The 17,915-nt window shown below is 43.0% G+C and overlaps 1 protein-coding gene across 1 annotated transcript; it reads left to right on the top strand.

Annotated features, from left to right (window-relative positions):
• Positions 1-5,001: 5,001 nt before the first annotated feature.
• On the top strand, positions 5,002-9,483 carry CUNH9orf57 (chromosome unknown C9orf57 homolog). Its single transcript, XM_051200166.1, has 3 exons — positions 5,002-5,048; positions 5,330-5,559; positions 9,330-9,483. The coding sequence occupies exons 1-3, from the start codon at positions 5,002-5,004 to the stop codon at positions 9,452-9,454; spliced, it is 402 nt and encodes a 133-aa protein (XP_051056123.1). The 3' UTR covers positions 9,455-9,483.
• The last annotated feature ends 8,432 nt before the right edge of the window (positions 9,484-17,915 follow it).

Below are 17,915 nucleotides of genomic sequence, written 5' to 3'. Positions count from 1 at the left end.
TCCAGGTTTTCCTTTAGTGTTAATGTCACTATAAGTTGTCCTCTGGCCTTAATGAGCTGCTATCAGAAATGTGTTACCTTGAATAAAAGTGAAATCATGAGCTTAGTCAATAAGTAAACACTGTCCCACCAGTATAAACTCCTGGGTATCAGTCATGGGGCTATTTTTAGAGATATATGACAACAAATATCCTTTTATTTAAGGACAATTTAATTTTTTTATTTTTTAAAAAAGATTTATTTATTTGTTTGTTTGTTTGTTATGTATACAACATTCTGCCTGCATGTATCCCCTGCAGGCCAGAAGAGGGCACCAGATCTCATTATAGATGGTTGTGAGCCACCATGTGGTTGCTGGGAATTGAACTCAGGACCTCTGGAAGAACAGTCACTGCTCTTAACCTCTGAGCCATCTGTCCAGGCCCTAATTTTCTATTTTTTCTTTTTTTAAGCAAATAAAACTTTGCTGGAAATTTCAAAATCATGTGCATTTAGTTCCTGAGGAGCTGGATCTGATGCTTTCTCATGCTTATGAAAGAATCAAAAAAAAAAAAGTTATGTAAAAGAGAAATTATTTGACCCCTGGTCACCATCAAAACACCCACAGCACAGGAGGCCTGGCCAGCTCCTCATGACCCCGCAGGCACTGTGTGGAGACAGCCCTTTGCCCCAGGTCATTCTTTTTTGATCTTCTCAAGAGCTGCATGAGGATCATTTTGCTGTTATCGCCAATTCTGACCCAAGATCCTTATTAATATATGTTTTACACACACATGGAAATTTTTAGTGAAAACAAGAAAAACATTATAGAGTGCTAAGCCTCTAAAAGTGACCACTGTGTTATTAGATGAATTAGGAATGATGGCTAGATACAAGATAATGATGTTTTGTCATAGCAGTATATAATGTATGAACCCATAAGATTCAAAATAAGGTACTATTAACCAATAATATTTTAAAAGGAGGGATAGTGATTATTTCTGGGGAAGAAGGCACAACTAGAAAAGAAGTGTGAGCAGACCTCTGAGACAGAAGAAAACTTGGCACGTTTAATCTGAGTGGTGACCACCTGCATCCACACAAAAGCGATTGCTATTCATTCGGCTTACACCTAGTATTTGTGTGTTTTATGAACTCTTCAGTATCATATATTTTTTTTCATTCCCTTGCTTCTGTGATTCAAATCAGTGGGAATTCTGGAACAGGTTTTAAAATTGACATGAGAAGATTTGTCATTATATTTTTGAATGAAATACAAAGGGAAAGTAAGTAGAGGGTATTATTTTTGCCAAGATAACACAGGAAGCAATATGGCACATAGTTCCGTGCCACAGTAAATGATGGAGATGTGCAAAACAGGAGTCCATCTGGGTAAACCATGGGACATAATTTGTCAAGAAACACCCAGAACTCTAATGGGGCCACTAACATAGGAGGATGGCATGGGGCTTGGTGGCAATGTTCTCAAAGAGACTCTGGTATTCTTAAATTTCTCATTTGTTTCAAGAAGAAATCAACCGATTCAGACCTGTGGATTATTAGTTTAGAATAAACATTATTTTTTTAAACTCAAAATGCTTCTGTAATTTGATCTAATTTTCTGATCTAAGGATCCCCTGGTATTTTTCAGAGACATCAAAATCAGGAATTCCCAGTGTAGCTGAGTGGGTGGGTACAGGATAAGCAAGTATGTGGCCCTGAGTTTAAACCCCAGCAAACAACCCCCAAAAAGGAAAGTGCTTTATCCACTGAGCCAAGTGCTTTGTATACGAAGTGTTGAGTCCACATAGCTGCGTGTTCAAACTGTATAATCTGTAGGAAATGGGAGGCCACTTTACAGTGAGTAGGCTGACTGAGCCTTAACACGGTGTCCGAGTAAGGAGAACTCACTCCATACAGATGGGGATGCTCATGAGCAATTCCTCTGTATTCCCTTGTGGGCATCTGTTACTGTTTCAACTGTTCAGAATCTAGAGGATCAGGCTGTTGGTTGCAGTTAACAGCACACCTCACTCACTAGAAACTGTGATCAGGCTTTTGAAGAAGTTTAGACAAGGAAACTTGCCACAGGAGAGGTAGGTGCAGATGACTACTGGTATTTTAACAATTCTGATGACTCAATGAGCATGGCTATTAACATCAGTGACAACCCTCTCATGCCTGTGACCATTTGCCATGAGCTTCAGTCTGTGAAGTTGAAATGAACTTTTTCCTTTGAGCAACAGAAGGATTTTTGAAGATGCTAACCTAGAAGCATCACTTACCTCACTTCTTATTTTGGCTGAAGCAACTGTAGTTAAAAGGGAAATGAAGAGAGACTGAGGCATTGATTTAAAAAGAAAAAGATACTAAATTCCAGACTAGGGATGGCTTTACAGTTATTTTTATAAAGAAGGGTACCTTACACGTTTCCTCCTTCACAAATTTTTGTTTTCCCTTTGGTTTTTCAAAACAGGGTTTCTCTGTGAAACAGTCCTGGCTGTCCTGGAGCTCACTCTGTAGACCAGACTGGCCTTGAACTCACAGAAGTCCACCTGCCTCTGCTTTCCAAGTGCTGGGATTAAAGGTGTATGCCTCCACCACCCAGCTCACAAAATAAATTCATGTATACTTTCTTAATGAAAAGCCAAGTCAGTCAGTATCTCCTTTCTAAACAGCTACCATGTGTTGGTCTGTCTTCCTCAGGAAGGGGTGATAGCTAGACCTGCCTGTCCTACCTTTCTTTGGCCTGCAAATTTAAGAATGAGGACTGCCATTGCTGAGGTTTTTATCTTATCCTGCCTCTTAAGGGGTAAGTTAAGAGAAAGGAAGAATCACATGGGGGGACAGCCCGTTAAGAAAATGAAGAGTTACAACATGCTTGAGTGGAGAGGATGTAAATGAGGTGAATGGGATGTACGGTTGTAGAAGCTCTTGCTTCCTCTAAAGCTCCTCTTGGGTTAATTATCCTCTCTCTATGAGACACTGTGAGGCTCTGGGTACTGAGAACAAGACCTGAACATTTAGTAGTCAGATTCCATCCTAGAGGTCCATGTGCATTGATTCATTTAGCCCTCACTACACATGAGGTGTTTTTTCTCACTTTATACAGGAAGAAGCTGTATGGGTAAACAGGGTATGGAAGAGTCGCATGAGTAGAAAACGCAGCACAGACCTTCTGGTTCCTACACTTCTCTCATTTGATACAGGGTGCAGCTCAGGTCTGTGCTGCATTCTCTACTCATGCATCTCTCCCATAAGGAGAGGAGCATATGGAAGGTGAAGTAGCACAAGGAAACATCTTGAGTGACTTGGATATCATGAAAAAGTAATTCAGTAAAAGGCGACAGTGCTAGAGATTATTATGTAAAATAAAACAAAATTAAAATAAGCCAGATCCACAACAGCTTATTTTTTTCTCATATTTGGATTCTAGATTTTTACATACTGTGTGTGTATGTATGTGGGGGGGTAGACTGTGAAGAAGAGGATAAGTTAGGAGGAGTGGGGGGGCATAGGGAGGTAATGCAGAGGTGAATATGAACAGGGTATATTGATATATATATATAGAGAGAGATGACATGCATATATATATGAAAATGTCATAATGAAGCCCATATCTTTGTGTGCTAATTAAATATGAATAGTAAAAACTGCACATTTTAAATAATTCAGAGGATTGCATTACTTTTTCTGCACACAAGGGAAGATGTGAGGACAAGTGAATAAAAGCCAGCGTCAAAAGCAGTGTTCTCGTAGGTAATCATAAGAGCTCCTGCCTCAGTCCTCCTATGCTTTAAAAGAAGGCCTGAGTAAGGAGGTGGTGTCTAAGAGCTGCCTGAAGAGTGGCTGATGATAAACCCAAGAAAAAACTCCACCAGGGAGTCCCTGAAAAGCAGCTGGCCCAGTAATCCAGCCTCAGCCAGAAGAAAAAGGCCTTCAGCAGGAGGAGGTGAGGGAAGGCTTGGGACACATAAAAGGCTGGCAGCCTCGGGGCCTCAGAGTTACTGTCAAGAACAAACGCTTAGGTAGCATCTCTTGCACTTATGAAAGACTTGTTTTGGAGAGATATTGGCAAATATAATTCCTAGCTGAAACATATTTTTTTAAATAATTGGACAAATGCATGTTAATTACTTAGCAGATTCCTAGGCAAAAACTCCATTTTTTATTATTGTTTATTTTTGAGACTGTATTTTAATTACAACATTTTTCACTTTCCCTTTTTCCCTCCAAACCCTCCCATATACTCATTCCCATTTCTCCTTGAAATTCATGGCTTAATCCCTTATTCATGCATATCCACACAAAAATGTATTTGTTAATTGATATGGCTAAAGGGTCTCATTATCCAGACTATCTTCTATTGAAAGTCATCTTGGTTGTAGCAAAGGAAGATAAAAAAGAAAACATTGTCTAGTAAGTTCTTATGTGAGTTATTAGTAAATAATAGTAACATGGCAGTGGTAATTATATATTGAAAGGGGAAAATGCCAGGTATGGTGATGCACACCTATAATCCCAGGACTCAGTGGGTAGAGGCAACAAGATTTCTGTGAGTTCAAGGCCATCCTGATCTACAGAGGAGAGCACATTCCAACCAGCTAAGGCTACATAGTGAGACCCTATTGGGGGAAAAAAAAAGGAAGGGAAGGAAGGAAGGAAGGAAGGAAGGAAATAAATATATGAACGCTAGGTCTGGGTTATTACCAGTAACAAGCTTTCTGTCATTGGCCAAGGCTCCCTGAAGAAACTATCACTGACAGTTCCTGAACTGACAGACCTCATTCTCCAGCACCAATCCAGACATCTGTGTCCCTGCTCTAGCCCATCAGCTAGCTAGTGCTCCACATCTGAAATGCAGATTCATGGACTCAACTTCCCGTTCATTCTAATTCAAGTCTCCCAGGCACACAGAAATATATTTCAGGCACTCATCTATTTGATGCACTCAGAAGCTGGTAACTAATATTCTACATGCTGCCTAAGCCCAAAAATCTCTGAGCTAGTTGTACATAACCAAATGAACAACAAGATTGAACAAATGAATCTGAGCACTAAAGATAACCAGTAAGTAAGCATTAATTAAGTAATGAATATTCAGGTTATAACATACTGCCCTAGGCTTGGAAATGAAGACCTAGTGGTGGGAATGTGGCTGGTGAAATTGACTTGTGAATTAGGCACCAAGAGAGTGCCCTCATTTCTGATTCCTGTCAGTTCAGGGTGCTTCTAATTCATTAAAGTAGTACATGCTTTGAAATTTCCCTCATTAAATTCCCAAAATGAAGTAATCTTAATTTATGTGGATTTTTATAATGAATGTTTTAAGCATTGCTTGCTTTTTAAAGTTTAAAGCTGACATTTTTTGATCACTCCTTCTCACTCTTGCTTGCTTTCCTCTGCTCACTCTCTCTGGTGTCCATCACTATTGCCCCTTTCTTTGCTGTACTTGGAGGCGTTGGAGGTGTGATTTGCAGGTCATGCAATCTTTCCATCCCATTCCATGGATGTCTGTTAGACCTTGGAACCTGCAGAACAAAGCCTGGTCAGTATTGCATACGAGAGACCCTCTCAAAAGGTAAGTCTTGATTCTTAGAAGCGCAGAGATAATCCTTTTATCATTTGCTAACACCAGCTATATGCCCAATGTTACAGTGAAGGCTTGACCAGGATTATATTACTCCAGTCATGCAATGGTAAGACCTGGATGGATCCCATCACAACCCCCCCCCCCACTCACTCTTCTTATTTTTCGATTACTGGAAATTGAAACCAAGGCTATACACATGGCAAATGCTCAACCTCTGAGCTATGTCCATAGCTCATTATCCCCATTTTAAAGATGCATCTATATATTATTCAAACATGTATACACACACACACACACACACACACACTTGCTGGAGCTTCTGAGAGCCAGAAGAGGGCACTGAATCCTCTAGAACTGGAGTTATAGACTGCGGGCTACCATGTGAGCACTAGGGAACCAACCTGGGTCTTCTGTAAGACCTCTGAGTCATCTCTCCATTATCTCCATTTTTTATATTAAAAATTAGAGGCACATAAAGATTAAATAATTTTTACAAAGTTACCAGTAAAAGAGTATGATAGTCAAAATTCAAAAGCAAGTACTTTGACCCCTCCCCAATATTCCAATATTGATAAATCTATGCTGGGTATTGGTGGTGTATGCCTTTAATCCCAGCACTCTGGGAGGCAGAGGCAGGAAGATCTCTGTGAGTTCAAGGCCAGCCTGGTCTACAGAGCTACTTCCAGGACAGGCTCCAAAGCAATACAGAGAAACCCTGTCTCGAAAAACCACAATAAATAAATAAATAAATAAATAAAATCTACATGTAGCCTCATTTTCAACATTCACACCTCAGAAAACATTAATAGATTATTTTATTTGCAGAGTTTTCTTAATGCAGGTTCCTGTGCAACTTTCCAGATTTCATGTAAAACACAAAAACCAAATGCTGACAAAATTAGAAGAAAAGGCTGGTGAACACATTTCAAGTTTGAAAGAAAGGAGGCCCCTTAACACCCAAAACCCAAAAGTCATAAAGAACACAATTGATTTGAATGTGTCCATATTATAATCTGTAAAATAAATGAAAATGTTAAATAACAAGTAAATTTAAAAGACAAAGAGCTAATTAGCTGGAAATAATAAAAAGAAATAAATTATAGAAAAACATAATATTATCTATCCAGAAAAATAATTCCTAAAAATCTTTTTTTAAAAGATGAGCTACGGACTGAGCATCTGGCTCAGTTAATTACATGGAGAGATGAATTCAGATCCCAGGAATCCAAATAAAAAGAAGATAGACTTGGTAGTGTGTGTATGTATTCCACTGGGGTCAAAGCCAGGCAGATCCATGAAGCTCCCCCAGCCTGGCTGAATCAATGAACGTCAAGCCCAGAAAGAGACCCAGCATCCCAAACTAAGATAGGGATGGAGGAATGATACCTGACATTAACCTATGACCTCAACACATGCATGTACATGCATAGATAGATACACACACACACACAAACACACACACACACACAAGAACACATACCATATGCTAAACATACAACACACATACACAAAATCAACTATCAGAAAAAAAATAAAACAAGAAGGCAAGTCCTGGCCCAGTGAATATCAACATGAAAACAAATCAAAAACAATCTAACCTTGTTAGTAAAAATCAAGGCAATGTGAAGTATAGAAACAAAATGTAACATGTTTAGTCCATAAGATTGATAATAAACATGTCTTATTATCTGAAGGATAATTGCACACACACATACACACAATAAATAAATAAAGGCAAAACATTCTTTTAATAAATAGCACCAATGCTCACATACAGGAATCAGTTGGACTATGTTGTATTCAAAGCATGTGATGCTGTCTGCCATGTAGCATGTACTGGATGTATTTGGTAATACGGGCAAATATCTAAACTGTTGTCAAGTGGAATGAAATCAATTACAAATTAATACCCATAATGGTCTATACAGAAATAGCAATCAGCAAAGCCAAACGTCATTGAATTGGAAGGAAAGAAAAAAGTAAGGGGGCATCAAAGTTATGCAAGAGAGAGTAAGAACCACAACTCCCCCCTCAAGGGGATCGATGTTAAGAAGCATCTCAGCTCTGTCAAGCTCCATAGCCCACCTGCCCTGTAACTTTGAACTTTGCTATTCAAAGTCCCTCTGTTACTGACAGAGAAACATCCCAAAGCCCCTCAGAGCCAAGGACATTGGTTCTCTGACATTGTTCTTTTACTCCTGAGTTGTAAGCATTCGTACTGACACCCACATAAGAGTTAAGGGATTCTATGCACAGACAGAGCCTGAAAGCTTGTCTAGAAAAATACCAACAACTACCCGCGGTGGGTCAATGACCTGGAATGACTCTGCCATGTGAGAAGAGTTCTGTATCTTGGAAATTTTGTCATTTCTCACTGACAGGGGTTAAACAGAATTGAACGTTACATTTTAATGTAGCTTTATCAATAGCTTTTCAGCATTACCAGTAGTGGCCGTTGTGGAAGATTAATGCTTTGTTGGGGATAGTTGCTAAGGCTTGCATCTCGAAAGTCCCCAAAAGTCCATGTCTTAACAGGCCTGGTCTCTGCCTTTAGCAAGATTAGGAAATGCTGAAACCTTTAGGAGGCCAGGCCTAGGGGAAGGAAGTTATGCCCCAGGGATCGTAGTTCTGAAGGGAGTAATGACTTTCCAGCCTTCTCTTTTTGTTTCCTGAACACCATGAGGTGTGTGGCTTCCTTGGTCACACTCTCCCACTATGGTTATATTGTTTACCACAGGCCCAAAAGCAACATGGCCAAGAAACCATGGACTGAGACCTTTGGAACTGTGAGCCAAAACAAACCGTTGGGGGTTTTTGTTTGTTTGGTTGGTTGGTTGTTTTTTGGGGGGGAGGGTTGTCTTTTTTTTTTTTTTTTTTTTAAACTCACCTCAGGTGTTTTGTCACAGGACCGGGTGGTGAACAACACAGGAATGTCTTTCATTATCGAGTGTATAGCAACATTCCTAGCCTTCTGTCCCTAGAAACCCAGAACACATGTCCCCTGCTGCCCTACCCAACTATGATAGCAGAAGTCTCTGAGTGGCAGTTTACATCCTGGGGTTGGGGAAACACTTTTGTCTCTGCTGCTCCGGGGTGCTCATCGGCCCTCTGGGCACATCTGGAGCTGGGGCAGTAGGACTGGGCCACTACTGGGGCTTGCTTTTCACTTTGTCCATTTGCAAACATTCTACAGTGATTTACCCAATGAGTAATGGGCGGGGCACACTTGCAATCCCAGAAGCCAAAGGGTTGGGGGGGGGGGTTTGAGAACTGAAGGGCAGCCTACATTACATGGCAAGGCCTAGTCTCAAAACAAAACAAACAAACAAAAAACCAGAAGAATAGTGGAGTTACGTATGATAAGATTCCATCTCTAGGAAGCACTTACTAGAATACCATTGGTTAAGTTACAAACCTGAGTGAAGCCGGGGTTGCTTATGAGCAAGCTCCCCCACAGCTAACGCATCCAAAATGTCTAGACAATAGCAGTTGCAAGCAGAAAGCTATGGTTGTTTTGCAATCCCGAAACATGCATACTACAAAGTCCTCAGCTCAGATAGTTTACCTGGGAGTTCTTAAAGGCAGGATGAGGGAGCCACTCCTAAGGTAGGAAGTCTAGATTCCTATCTTGCTTAGTAGAGCTGTGGAGATTTCACTTGGGCTCTTGTTTTCATCCGTTTGCTGTGGGAAACACACAAGGCCAGGTGGGCGGTACCTTCTTACATACCCGCCCAGCTCAGCATCCTTTCTTTCTTCAGGTGGAATCCAGTGGTATTCGGTGAAAGGCTGCACCGAGGACAAATCAGAGTGCTTCAAGAGAATTGTGAAGAATTATGAAATCCGCTCTAGTCACTGCTGCCACCGACCCCTGTGCAACTTCTGAGGAAGCGGCCTATATCCTTGTCACTAGGCTAGCCAGTCAGATCTGAAGCCTGGAGGCTGCAGGCGATGGCTGCTTCTGTCTTACAGGTGTTCAGGGCCATGGTCAGAAGTTGACTTTAACATTCATTATGTCCCTATTCCCCCCCTACCCCCTCCCCACGGTCTCCAATGTATCTCACAAGAGCTCTGTGTTACAAGAGCTTTGTTTCTGTTGCTATGATAAAATATTCTGATAAGGAGCATTTCCGGGAGGAAAGGGTTCATTCAGCTTGTACTTCCAAGTTATTGTCCATCACTGAGGAAATCAAGACAGGAACTCAAGGCCAGAACCTGGAGGCAGGAATTGAAGCAGAGGCCGAGGAGAAACAATGCTTACTAGTTTGTTCCTCCTTAGTTGGCTCCTTTTGCTTTCTCATATATCCCAGATGTCCCAGGGACAGTGGCACTAAGCTTCAATCAAGAAACTGCTCCCATAGACCTGCCCTCGGGCCAATCTGATGGAGACATTTCCTTAGCTGGGGCTGCATCTTCCCAAGTGATTCCAGCTTGGGTCAAGTTGACCCCAGCTCCCTAAAATAATCCTCTCACCAGCAAGGCTACACAGAAGCAAAATGCCAAATCAGACACATAATCTCTAATGGGTTTAAGTAACCCTAAACATTTCCACACCAAAAGGTATGCTGTCAAGTGAGTTACATCACCGGAGTGATACGCACCCTGACGTAGTTTTCAGGAGAAACTAGCAGATTCCATTAAAAAAAAAAAAAAAAGATAAGCCACAAACCAGCAAACTAAGCCTTTGGGAATAGGGAACCCCAACATCAAAGGCCTGAGGCAGGCGTAAAGACCACTGCTCGGTTCCATAGCTAACCCATGCCTACAGGCTTGTCTATCGTGGGTCAATCCCGGACAATTGGGGCTGGGTGGGTGGTCACCCTCAGGGAAAGCAAGGGGCTTGTTTGACATTGGGTCCCTGTTCTGCCCATTCCATGCTCTCCTTCTACAGTCTGAACTCTCTTTCTTTGCCACCAACCTTGGATTTATCTTCACTTTTAGGGGTTTGAAAAATACCAAAATCTTGTTGCCCTTTTCTAGGGCCTAGGATATCTAATGTCCTGCAATCTATGCTTTCCTAAAAACTCTGAAGAAAATTGTTTGTTTTAATGCAATGGTAGGCAGGTATGATGGTAAATGCTTGTTACTCCGACATTCCGGAGGCAGGGACTGAACAATCAGAAATCAGTTCATGTAGCACGACCTTGTCTCAAAACAATAAAACAAAAACTAAACTAAGGCCTAGAACAGGCTTTCCCCCACATGTCAGCTCTGTTCCTTCATGCTTCTGAAACTAAGAAAACAATGTCTTCATCTTTAATCACCCCATTCTGTCATTTTTTTAAAAAAATCAGTAAACAGCTGTTGCTGCAAACAGCAAACTAGAGAAACATTTTTCTTGTGCTTTTTGAAAATGTCCCATCAGCAACCCAATGTCAAGGGGGCGAATGCCAAGCTTACACAGCCAGGGGCCCCTGACAGAGGCTTCCCCAACACAGTCACAGTGCCTGGTGGAAGGCCAGAAGAAAAGAATTGGGAAGGAAGTGCTCGTCTGCTCTGCTGGCCATGTGAGCTCCTCCACACAGAGCTACCTAATGCAGGCCTTTCCTCCCCACAGGCCTCTCTGTCTTCTCTCCTCCATGTTGGCCCCTCAGAACCTCATTCTCTTCACAAACAAAATGAAGAGGAGTGACTCACACAATCTCTTAAGATACCCTCAGGTCCAAAGACAGAGTCCTGACACGGTATCTCTTTGTTTCCTTAGATACAAACAAGATAGTGTGCTGACCACAATCCTTAGGGTAGACCCAGGTCTGACAATGTTCATCCAGCTCTGCGTGAGCCAGGAAACTGGGCAGAGAAATGCAAGCCACGAGTAAAGCAAATGTCACTGATGTGGTTGACTGGTGCCACAATACCACCTCCAAAGTCACCATGGCAACAAAAATAATCCTTACAACACTGGTGTGTAAAGCAGAATGTGACCCCTCAAAGATGCCCTGTGAATGTGTTTCCTTGACAAAATGGCTTTATGTAGATGTGTTTAAATCAAGATCAGTTACTCAATGGAATCACGAGAGTCTAAGAGGAGGGTCAAAGTGAGGGGGGATGTGATGAGGAATGCTTAGGTCACAGGTTGGTAGGTGTTTCATTGCTGGTTTGAGGGGTGAAGGAAGGAGGTCACAAGCAAAGGAAGTTAGTTTGGCAGCCTGTACCAGCCAAGAAAGAACACGTCTTCTCCACTACAGACAGCTTCCATCAGAACACAGCCTGAAGGACACATGACACTGTCTTAAGTTTCCTCCCTCTGGGTCTGTGAGATACTAAATGTATTAGTGTGTGTGCGAGCCTCAGCACATGTCAGTTGTCAGCACTGGAGAAGTGGGTTCTAGCTAGCTGATTGTTTTTCTGCCACTCTCTACTCCCAGAATATCTGGGCGGCAAGTTTCCAGCTGATTTGCCTCCCATCTGAACTTGGGGAGACTAGAGTAGAATGCCATGCATCCAGCCTTGCACTTGGGTTCTGAGGACTGGCCTCAGGTTGCCAGGCTTGTATGGCAAGCCCTTTGTGAGCCATCTCCCCAGCCATGCCTTTTTTTTTTTTTAATATGGTCATTCATTACAGCCACAGGAAAAATAAGAACCCTTGAACATACAGAAAATGATATAGCATTTCCTCTCTCAAGGTAGACAGGCCGGATGCTTGGGTGACACAGGGTCTGATGCCTGGAGTTGCAGTGCTGTGCCTTAGCTTTCATCTTTCCATGTATCTTCTCAGTCACAATCTCCCTGGAAACACACAGATGGACTGCAGACACACAGTTACATCTTTTCAGCTGACACCTCCCACTCAAGTCTTCATCCATTCAGGAATTCTTCAGCTAATAAGCTGATTCTTTTCAAGTCCTTCACACTTAAAGGGAAAGTCATTCCAAATTCGCCCAAATGTCACCTGTAAAGCACCAGCTTGGGGGATGGAGGAGGCAGCTGATGGAGCAAGCATCTCCCTTGAGCCTCTGAACACCAGGTTAGTCTCCTCTAGTACTGTAACATGAAAAACAAATGATCCAGAGACTGATACTGGGGTTCAAACATCCAGCTGAAGATCAGAAAAGCAAAGCAGCTGGCCACTAGCTTCTTACCTCAGGTTCAAAGACTGGTCCTGTCTCCATAAGCTCTCACTAAGCTTCAGACTGTAATCTTTCCCCGTCGTGGCTAGAGAACGAAAGCTGCTATCTTCAGTGGCCGGAGAATGACTGCCTCTCTGAGAGGCATTAAAAGTGTGATCTATAATTCTTTTTTAGACTGATTCACTCTTGTGTAGATCTGGGTGGGCTTGGACTCACAGAGATCCACCTACCTCTTAATCCCAAATCCTAGATTAAAGGTGTGTACCATCACCACCCAGTTTCTGGCTGCTGGGATTAAAGGTGTGTGCCTGGCTTCTATGGCTTATGGCTGACTTTGCTTTCTGAATTCTCAGGTAAGTTTTAATAAATCATAAATAATATATCACTACATAATACACCCCCTCTCATACTGAAATAGAAATCTCAGTAGCTAAAGCTTATTTAAAAGGAAAGTCTTGGAGCTAGGAATTTGACCCAGGAAGGTGCCTGCCACCAAGCATGAGGAACTGAGTTCAGATCCCCAGCATCCATGTAAATAGTTGGAAGCAATGGCACATACCTGTGGCCTTAGACCGTGGGAGGTAGAGACAAACGGACCCATGGGCCTTGCTGGCTAGACAGTCCAGCTGAATCTGTAAGCTCCTAGTTTAGTGAGAGAACCTACCTCTCAAAATAAGGTAGAGAACCATTAAAGTTATCTGGAGCCAGGTGGTGGTGCGGCGTACACTTTTATTCCCAGCACTTGGGAGGCAGAGGCAGGTGGAGCTCTGTGAGTTCAAAGCTAGCCTAGTCTACAAAGCCAGTTCCAGGCAGCCAGGGTAACACAGAGAAATCCTGTCTGGAAAAAAAAAAAAAAAAATCTAATGGCCACCTAATGGCCTCCTTCATATTCACAAACTTGTGTGCACACACCATTTTTTTTTTTAAGGCAATTCTCAATGGCTGATCAATTGGAGGCATCCAGAGAATGAGGCAGGCCTGTACCTGAGACAGTCTGTCAGAAAACAGGGGATAAGCATTTTACCTCCCAGAATCTGGCTGTAAGGTTTTCTAAAATTCCAGAGATCATGCTTTTTTTTTTTTTTTTTTTTTTTTAATGTATTTATTTTGCAGAGAGCTGCAGCTGAGTTCCCCATGGTATAGAGCCCCTGCAGAGACGAGTGGAAGTGGAAACTTCTGGTGGCAGGCTTTATGATCCTCACAAATGCCCATTCCTAGAGACCCTGAGGGTAGCAGTTGAGCCACTGGGACGCACTCACACTCCTTAGTCTATGCTGGAAGCCTCTTAGAAACATCGCTCAGACTGCATGGAAGAAAGGACGGAAAGACATGTGCAAAGAAAAGGAGGCTGACGATTAGAAGCAAAGCGATAAAAGGAAGCAGGATGTTGTTGATTGACCCCTCTCTGCGGATGCAGATGCAGGCCTCAAGCATCTTTCATCCTCTTCACATCCCAACACCTAGAGGATAGCTCTGACACCATGCGGGCTATATACAGGGGCTGGAGAGCCGCTCAGCTGTTGAGAGTGCAACACAGTTTTGCAGAAGACGGAGTTCAGTTCCCAGTGCCCACACAGCAGAGCTCACAAACACTGCTAAGTCCAGATGCCCTCTTCTGGCCTCTGTAGTCATGTGCAAATACCCCCCACACACACACACACACATACACACAACACATAAACACTACACACACAAAAGTAAACATATATGTATATAAACATATATATGTATATAAACATATATATTATATATATATAATATGTATACACACACACACAAAATTCCTTCCCAAGAGAAACGTAAACAATTTCCACCCCTCCTAAGGCCCCAGTGACAAATTGGAATGCAACTCTAGCACAGTTCACCCAGGGGAACCCAGATTGCTAGCTTCCTTGCAAAGCAGTGTGTGGAGGGTTATGGGGAGACACACAGATGACCATATGGCAGCCACACTGGAAAGTCTGCACCCAGCAGGAATGATGGCTTCCATCCATGGCTGGATAACAAACTCCTTCCCTCAATATCCCCCACATAAATCCTCCAGCCCCTCTTGCAAGACCACAAGCAGAGAAGAATCACATAGTACTGGTTGGGAGGAGTGGCTGGATACTCAGGTGAGGGTCCTATAACCTTCTCCTCCCCTTGCTTCTTCAAAGGAAGATCAACAGTCAAGAGGTCTTGCAGAATTCCTGAGGGTGGGAGGAGGTTGGCTCAGAGGATAATCCTTCCTGTACTACAAAAGGCTATCTATACTAGATTGCCCAGAATGTCCAGAACTAGCAGCTTTGGTATCTAATTGTGCATCTGCCTGAACAATTGGTCCTCCCTGCTGAGAACCGCCGCTGTCAACGAATCTTGGGCCTCTGCTCTCAGGCCTGTGATTTCAAAACTTGTCTGTAAACAGGCCTTGTGCTCACGCTTTGCCTCCTTGCTGCCTGAGCTGGCGGGCTCTGCCACCTGGTGGTTAAGAGTGGTACCTGCATGCCCCATCCATCTAGGGGTACTCTTCTAGATTTCTTTGTAGATCCCAGGTCGTGTATGCCATGCTGTCTTTGTGGCATGATTCATGTGTACCTGAACCAGAGTCTGCGATAGCGGCTGTGGGAAAGCTTTTAAATCCGACAAAAGAGACAAAGCTTAAACTTTAAGGAATGGGGAGAAAGCTGCTCGGGGAACTAGTAAATTCACTTGGCACATTAGACTGGTTCTGAAGTTCATAAAAACAGTTCACACCGTTGCAGTCCACAGCTGCATTCTGTGCTAAACACACAACTGACCAGCCGGGGCAAGGAACCTAACTGCTCTTCTTGTCACCATTATAACATGTACTCTATGCTGTTGTTCTGAAAAATTTAAATGTTTTAGGAAGTACATCCATCCATCCTAATCTTCAAAGGGTAGTGCATGCCAGTAAGCACATGGAAGGTGGAGGCAGAAGGACTGTGAGTTCAAAGACAGCCTGAGTTTCACAGTAAGTCTCAGAATATCAAACAAACACTCAGAAAGAAAAGAAAAACACCCAGCCTACTGTCTCCTAGGCCATGGGTGCTCAGATACTGGTTGTTTGATTTGACACTATAGAATCAATGGCTGGGGGATCAAGACCAGGCTATAGAAACCCACAGAGACAGCTGACCTGAACAAGGAGGAGCTCATGGACCCTTCAGACTGATAGCTGGGAAACCAGCATTAGACCAACCCTGACCCCCTGAACATGGGTCTCAGTTAGAAGATCTGGGCAGTCTAAGGGATCTCAGACAGTGGAACCAGGATGTATCCCTGGTGCAAAAAAGGACTTTGGGAGCACATTCCACATGGAGGGATACTCCCTTAACCTACAGGCAGGAGGGAGGGCCTAGTCCCTACTCCAAATGACTTGACAGATTTTGATGATCCCTCCTGGAAGGCATCACCCTCCCTGTGGAGTGGAGGGTGGATGGGATAGGAGGGGGTGGGGGGCATGGTGGGGTGGGAGAGGGAACTGGGATCAATATGTAAAACAGGAAAAAATTATACACACACACAGAAGAATCAATGGCTGGATGCCACAGTAGATAAAGAAGGTGGGTGGGAGGCTGTAGACCTGTAAAGAGAAGAGCTGTGAACCCCAAAATAAGAAAAGGGGCTGCTCACAGAATCCATTAAAGGCAACAGCCCCTGGAGAAGGAAGCCAGACTCAGGGAAATTATGTAAAATGTCATATTTTGAGCAAAGAAAAGGCAAAAAAAAATGTCACAAACTGAATCAAAAATTGTAACAGTAATATGGCAGCCTTGGAAGCAGCAATAGAAAGGGTCAGCCTCCACAGGAAGGTGCATTTTGTCACTGACCTGGTTTCTAGCTATAAGTACATTGTAATAACAAAAATCAGATTGACTTTTAATTAACTTCATTATTGTTGTCTGATTTTCTACAGACGAGGCAGCCCCTTCCTGCCAGCATCTAGATAAGGACATACATTTTCAGGGATCACTAGATTGGAAACCATATTCTCTAGTGTATGGTTACCAGCAGACTTAGTCCCCACCTTAGGGCTCTGCTGATGCTCTGCATATCCACAAAGCCCTGGGAACTGGGTCCTGCCTCTGGGAGTGGAACACTGGATGTAGCTCTGTAACTCTGAAAATGCAGTAATATGAGGGACCCTGGTGTGTGGCTAATTTATTCTACAGAGCAAGTTCCAGGACAGCCGAGGTTATACAGAAAAACTAGGTCTTGGGGAGACAAAAAGAAGGGAGGAAAAGAGGGAAGGAGGGAGGGAGGGAGGGAAGGAGGGAGGGAGGAAAGAGGTTCTCCCTGAACCAACTCACCACTTTATTGACTCCATGTATGTGTGTGTGTGATTCTCTGTGACTCTGTGTGTATATGTGTGTGTGTGACTCTATGTGAGAGAGTGTGTGTATGTATGTTCATGTGAGTGACTGTGTGTGTGTGTGTGTGAGAGAGAGACTCTGTGTGTGACTGTGTGATGCTGTGTGTGTGTGGCTGTATGAGTGACTCTGTGTGTGTGTGATGGTGTGTGTGACTCTGTGTGTGAATGTGTGGCTGTGTGAGTGACTCTGTCTGTGTGTGTGTTGTGTGTGTGTGTATGTGTGTGTGTAACACTGCTTGAGTTTGTCCCAACATCTGACTCCTTTTCAGGTACTGTGGACAGTATGGTAGCACAGACAAAAAGGATTTGCTTTCAGCTAAGGTCCCCTCCTAGACTGTTCTGTGACAGCCTGGGCTGGGTTCCTTCTTTCACAGAACATGCTCCAGGACAGCTTGACCAGGCCAGTCCTCCTGGGCGGAGGGCACACTCTGCTCTTTGGTTCCCTCCAGTCTTAGCTTCAGGGCCTCCGCTTCCCTTCTTGTGTCCAGGACACACCCTTTCAGCAAATCTTCCCAAATAGAAAACAATTCTTAAAGATCAGGAACCTGACAATCTTATTCACGCCCTGTATTTTCCTGCTCCTGGAGCAATTCCTAACTGCCTGAACATCAATGTATTTGTATTCATCAACTGGCATATCAATTACAATTTCCAGTGCATGGAAGTGGGTGTCTGTAATCCCAAAAGGAAAATATGGGCTGTAGAATAAGATTCTGTACCTCCCCTCCAAAGAAACAAAGGAAAGGAAAAAACATAACAAAATGCAGGTCAGACTTCTAATGGTTTATATATACTCATAATTCTTGATTTTGAATATCTTGAATATCTGCACTTTTTCTATCACCTATCTAGACTTAATTTAAAGGCATTCATTGGCCTTAAGAGTAGATCAAAGCCGGGTTTGA

The sequence above is a fragment of the Phodopus roborovskii genome, unplaced genomic scaffold (assembly GCF_943737965.1).
Source record: "Phodopus roborovskii unplaced genomic scaffold, PHOROB, whole genome shotgun sequence".
NCBI lineage: Eukaryota > Metazoa > Chordata > Mammalia > Rodentia > Cricetidae > Phodopus > Phodopus roborovskii.
The sequence above is the reverse complement of the archived record's forward strand: the minus strand, read 5'-3'. Positions and strand labels throughout refer to the sequence as shown.

Coding starts and splice junctions, on each gene's coding strand:
- CUNH9orf57 (XM_051200166.1), top strand. CDS start 5,002: ATGAACAACAAGATTGAACAAATGAATCTGAGCACTAAAGATAACCA. Junction 5,049..5,329: donor CTGAGCACTAAAGATAACCA/GTAAGTAAGCAT, acceptor TGCTTTTTAAAG/TTTAAAGCTGACATTTTTTG. Junction 5,560..9,329: donor ACGAGAGACCCTCTCAAAAG/GTAAGTCTTGAT, acceptor TTCTTTCTTCAG/GTGGAATCCAGTGGTATTCG.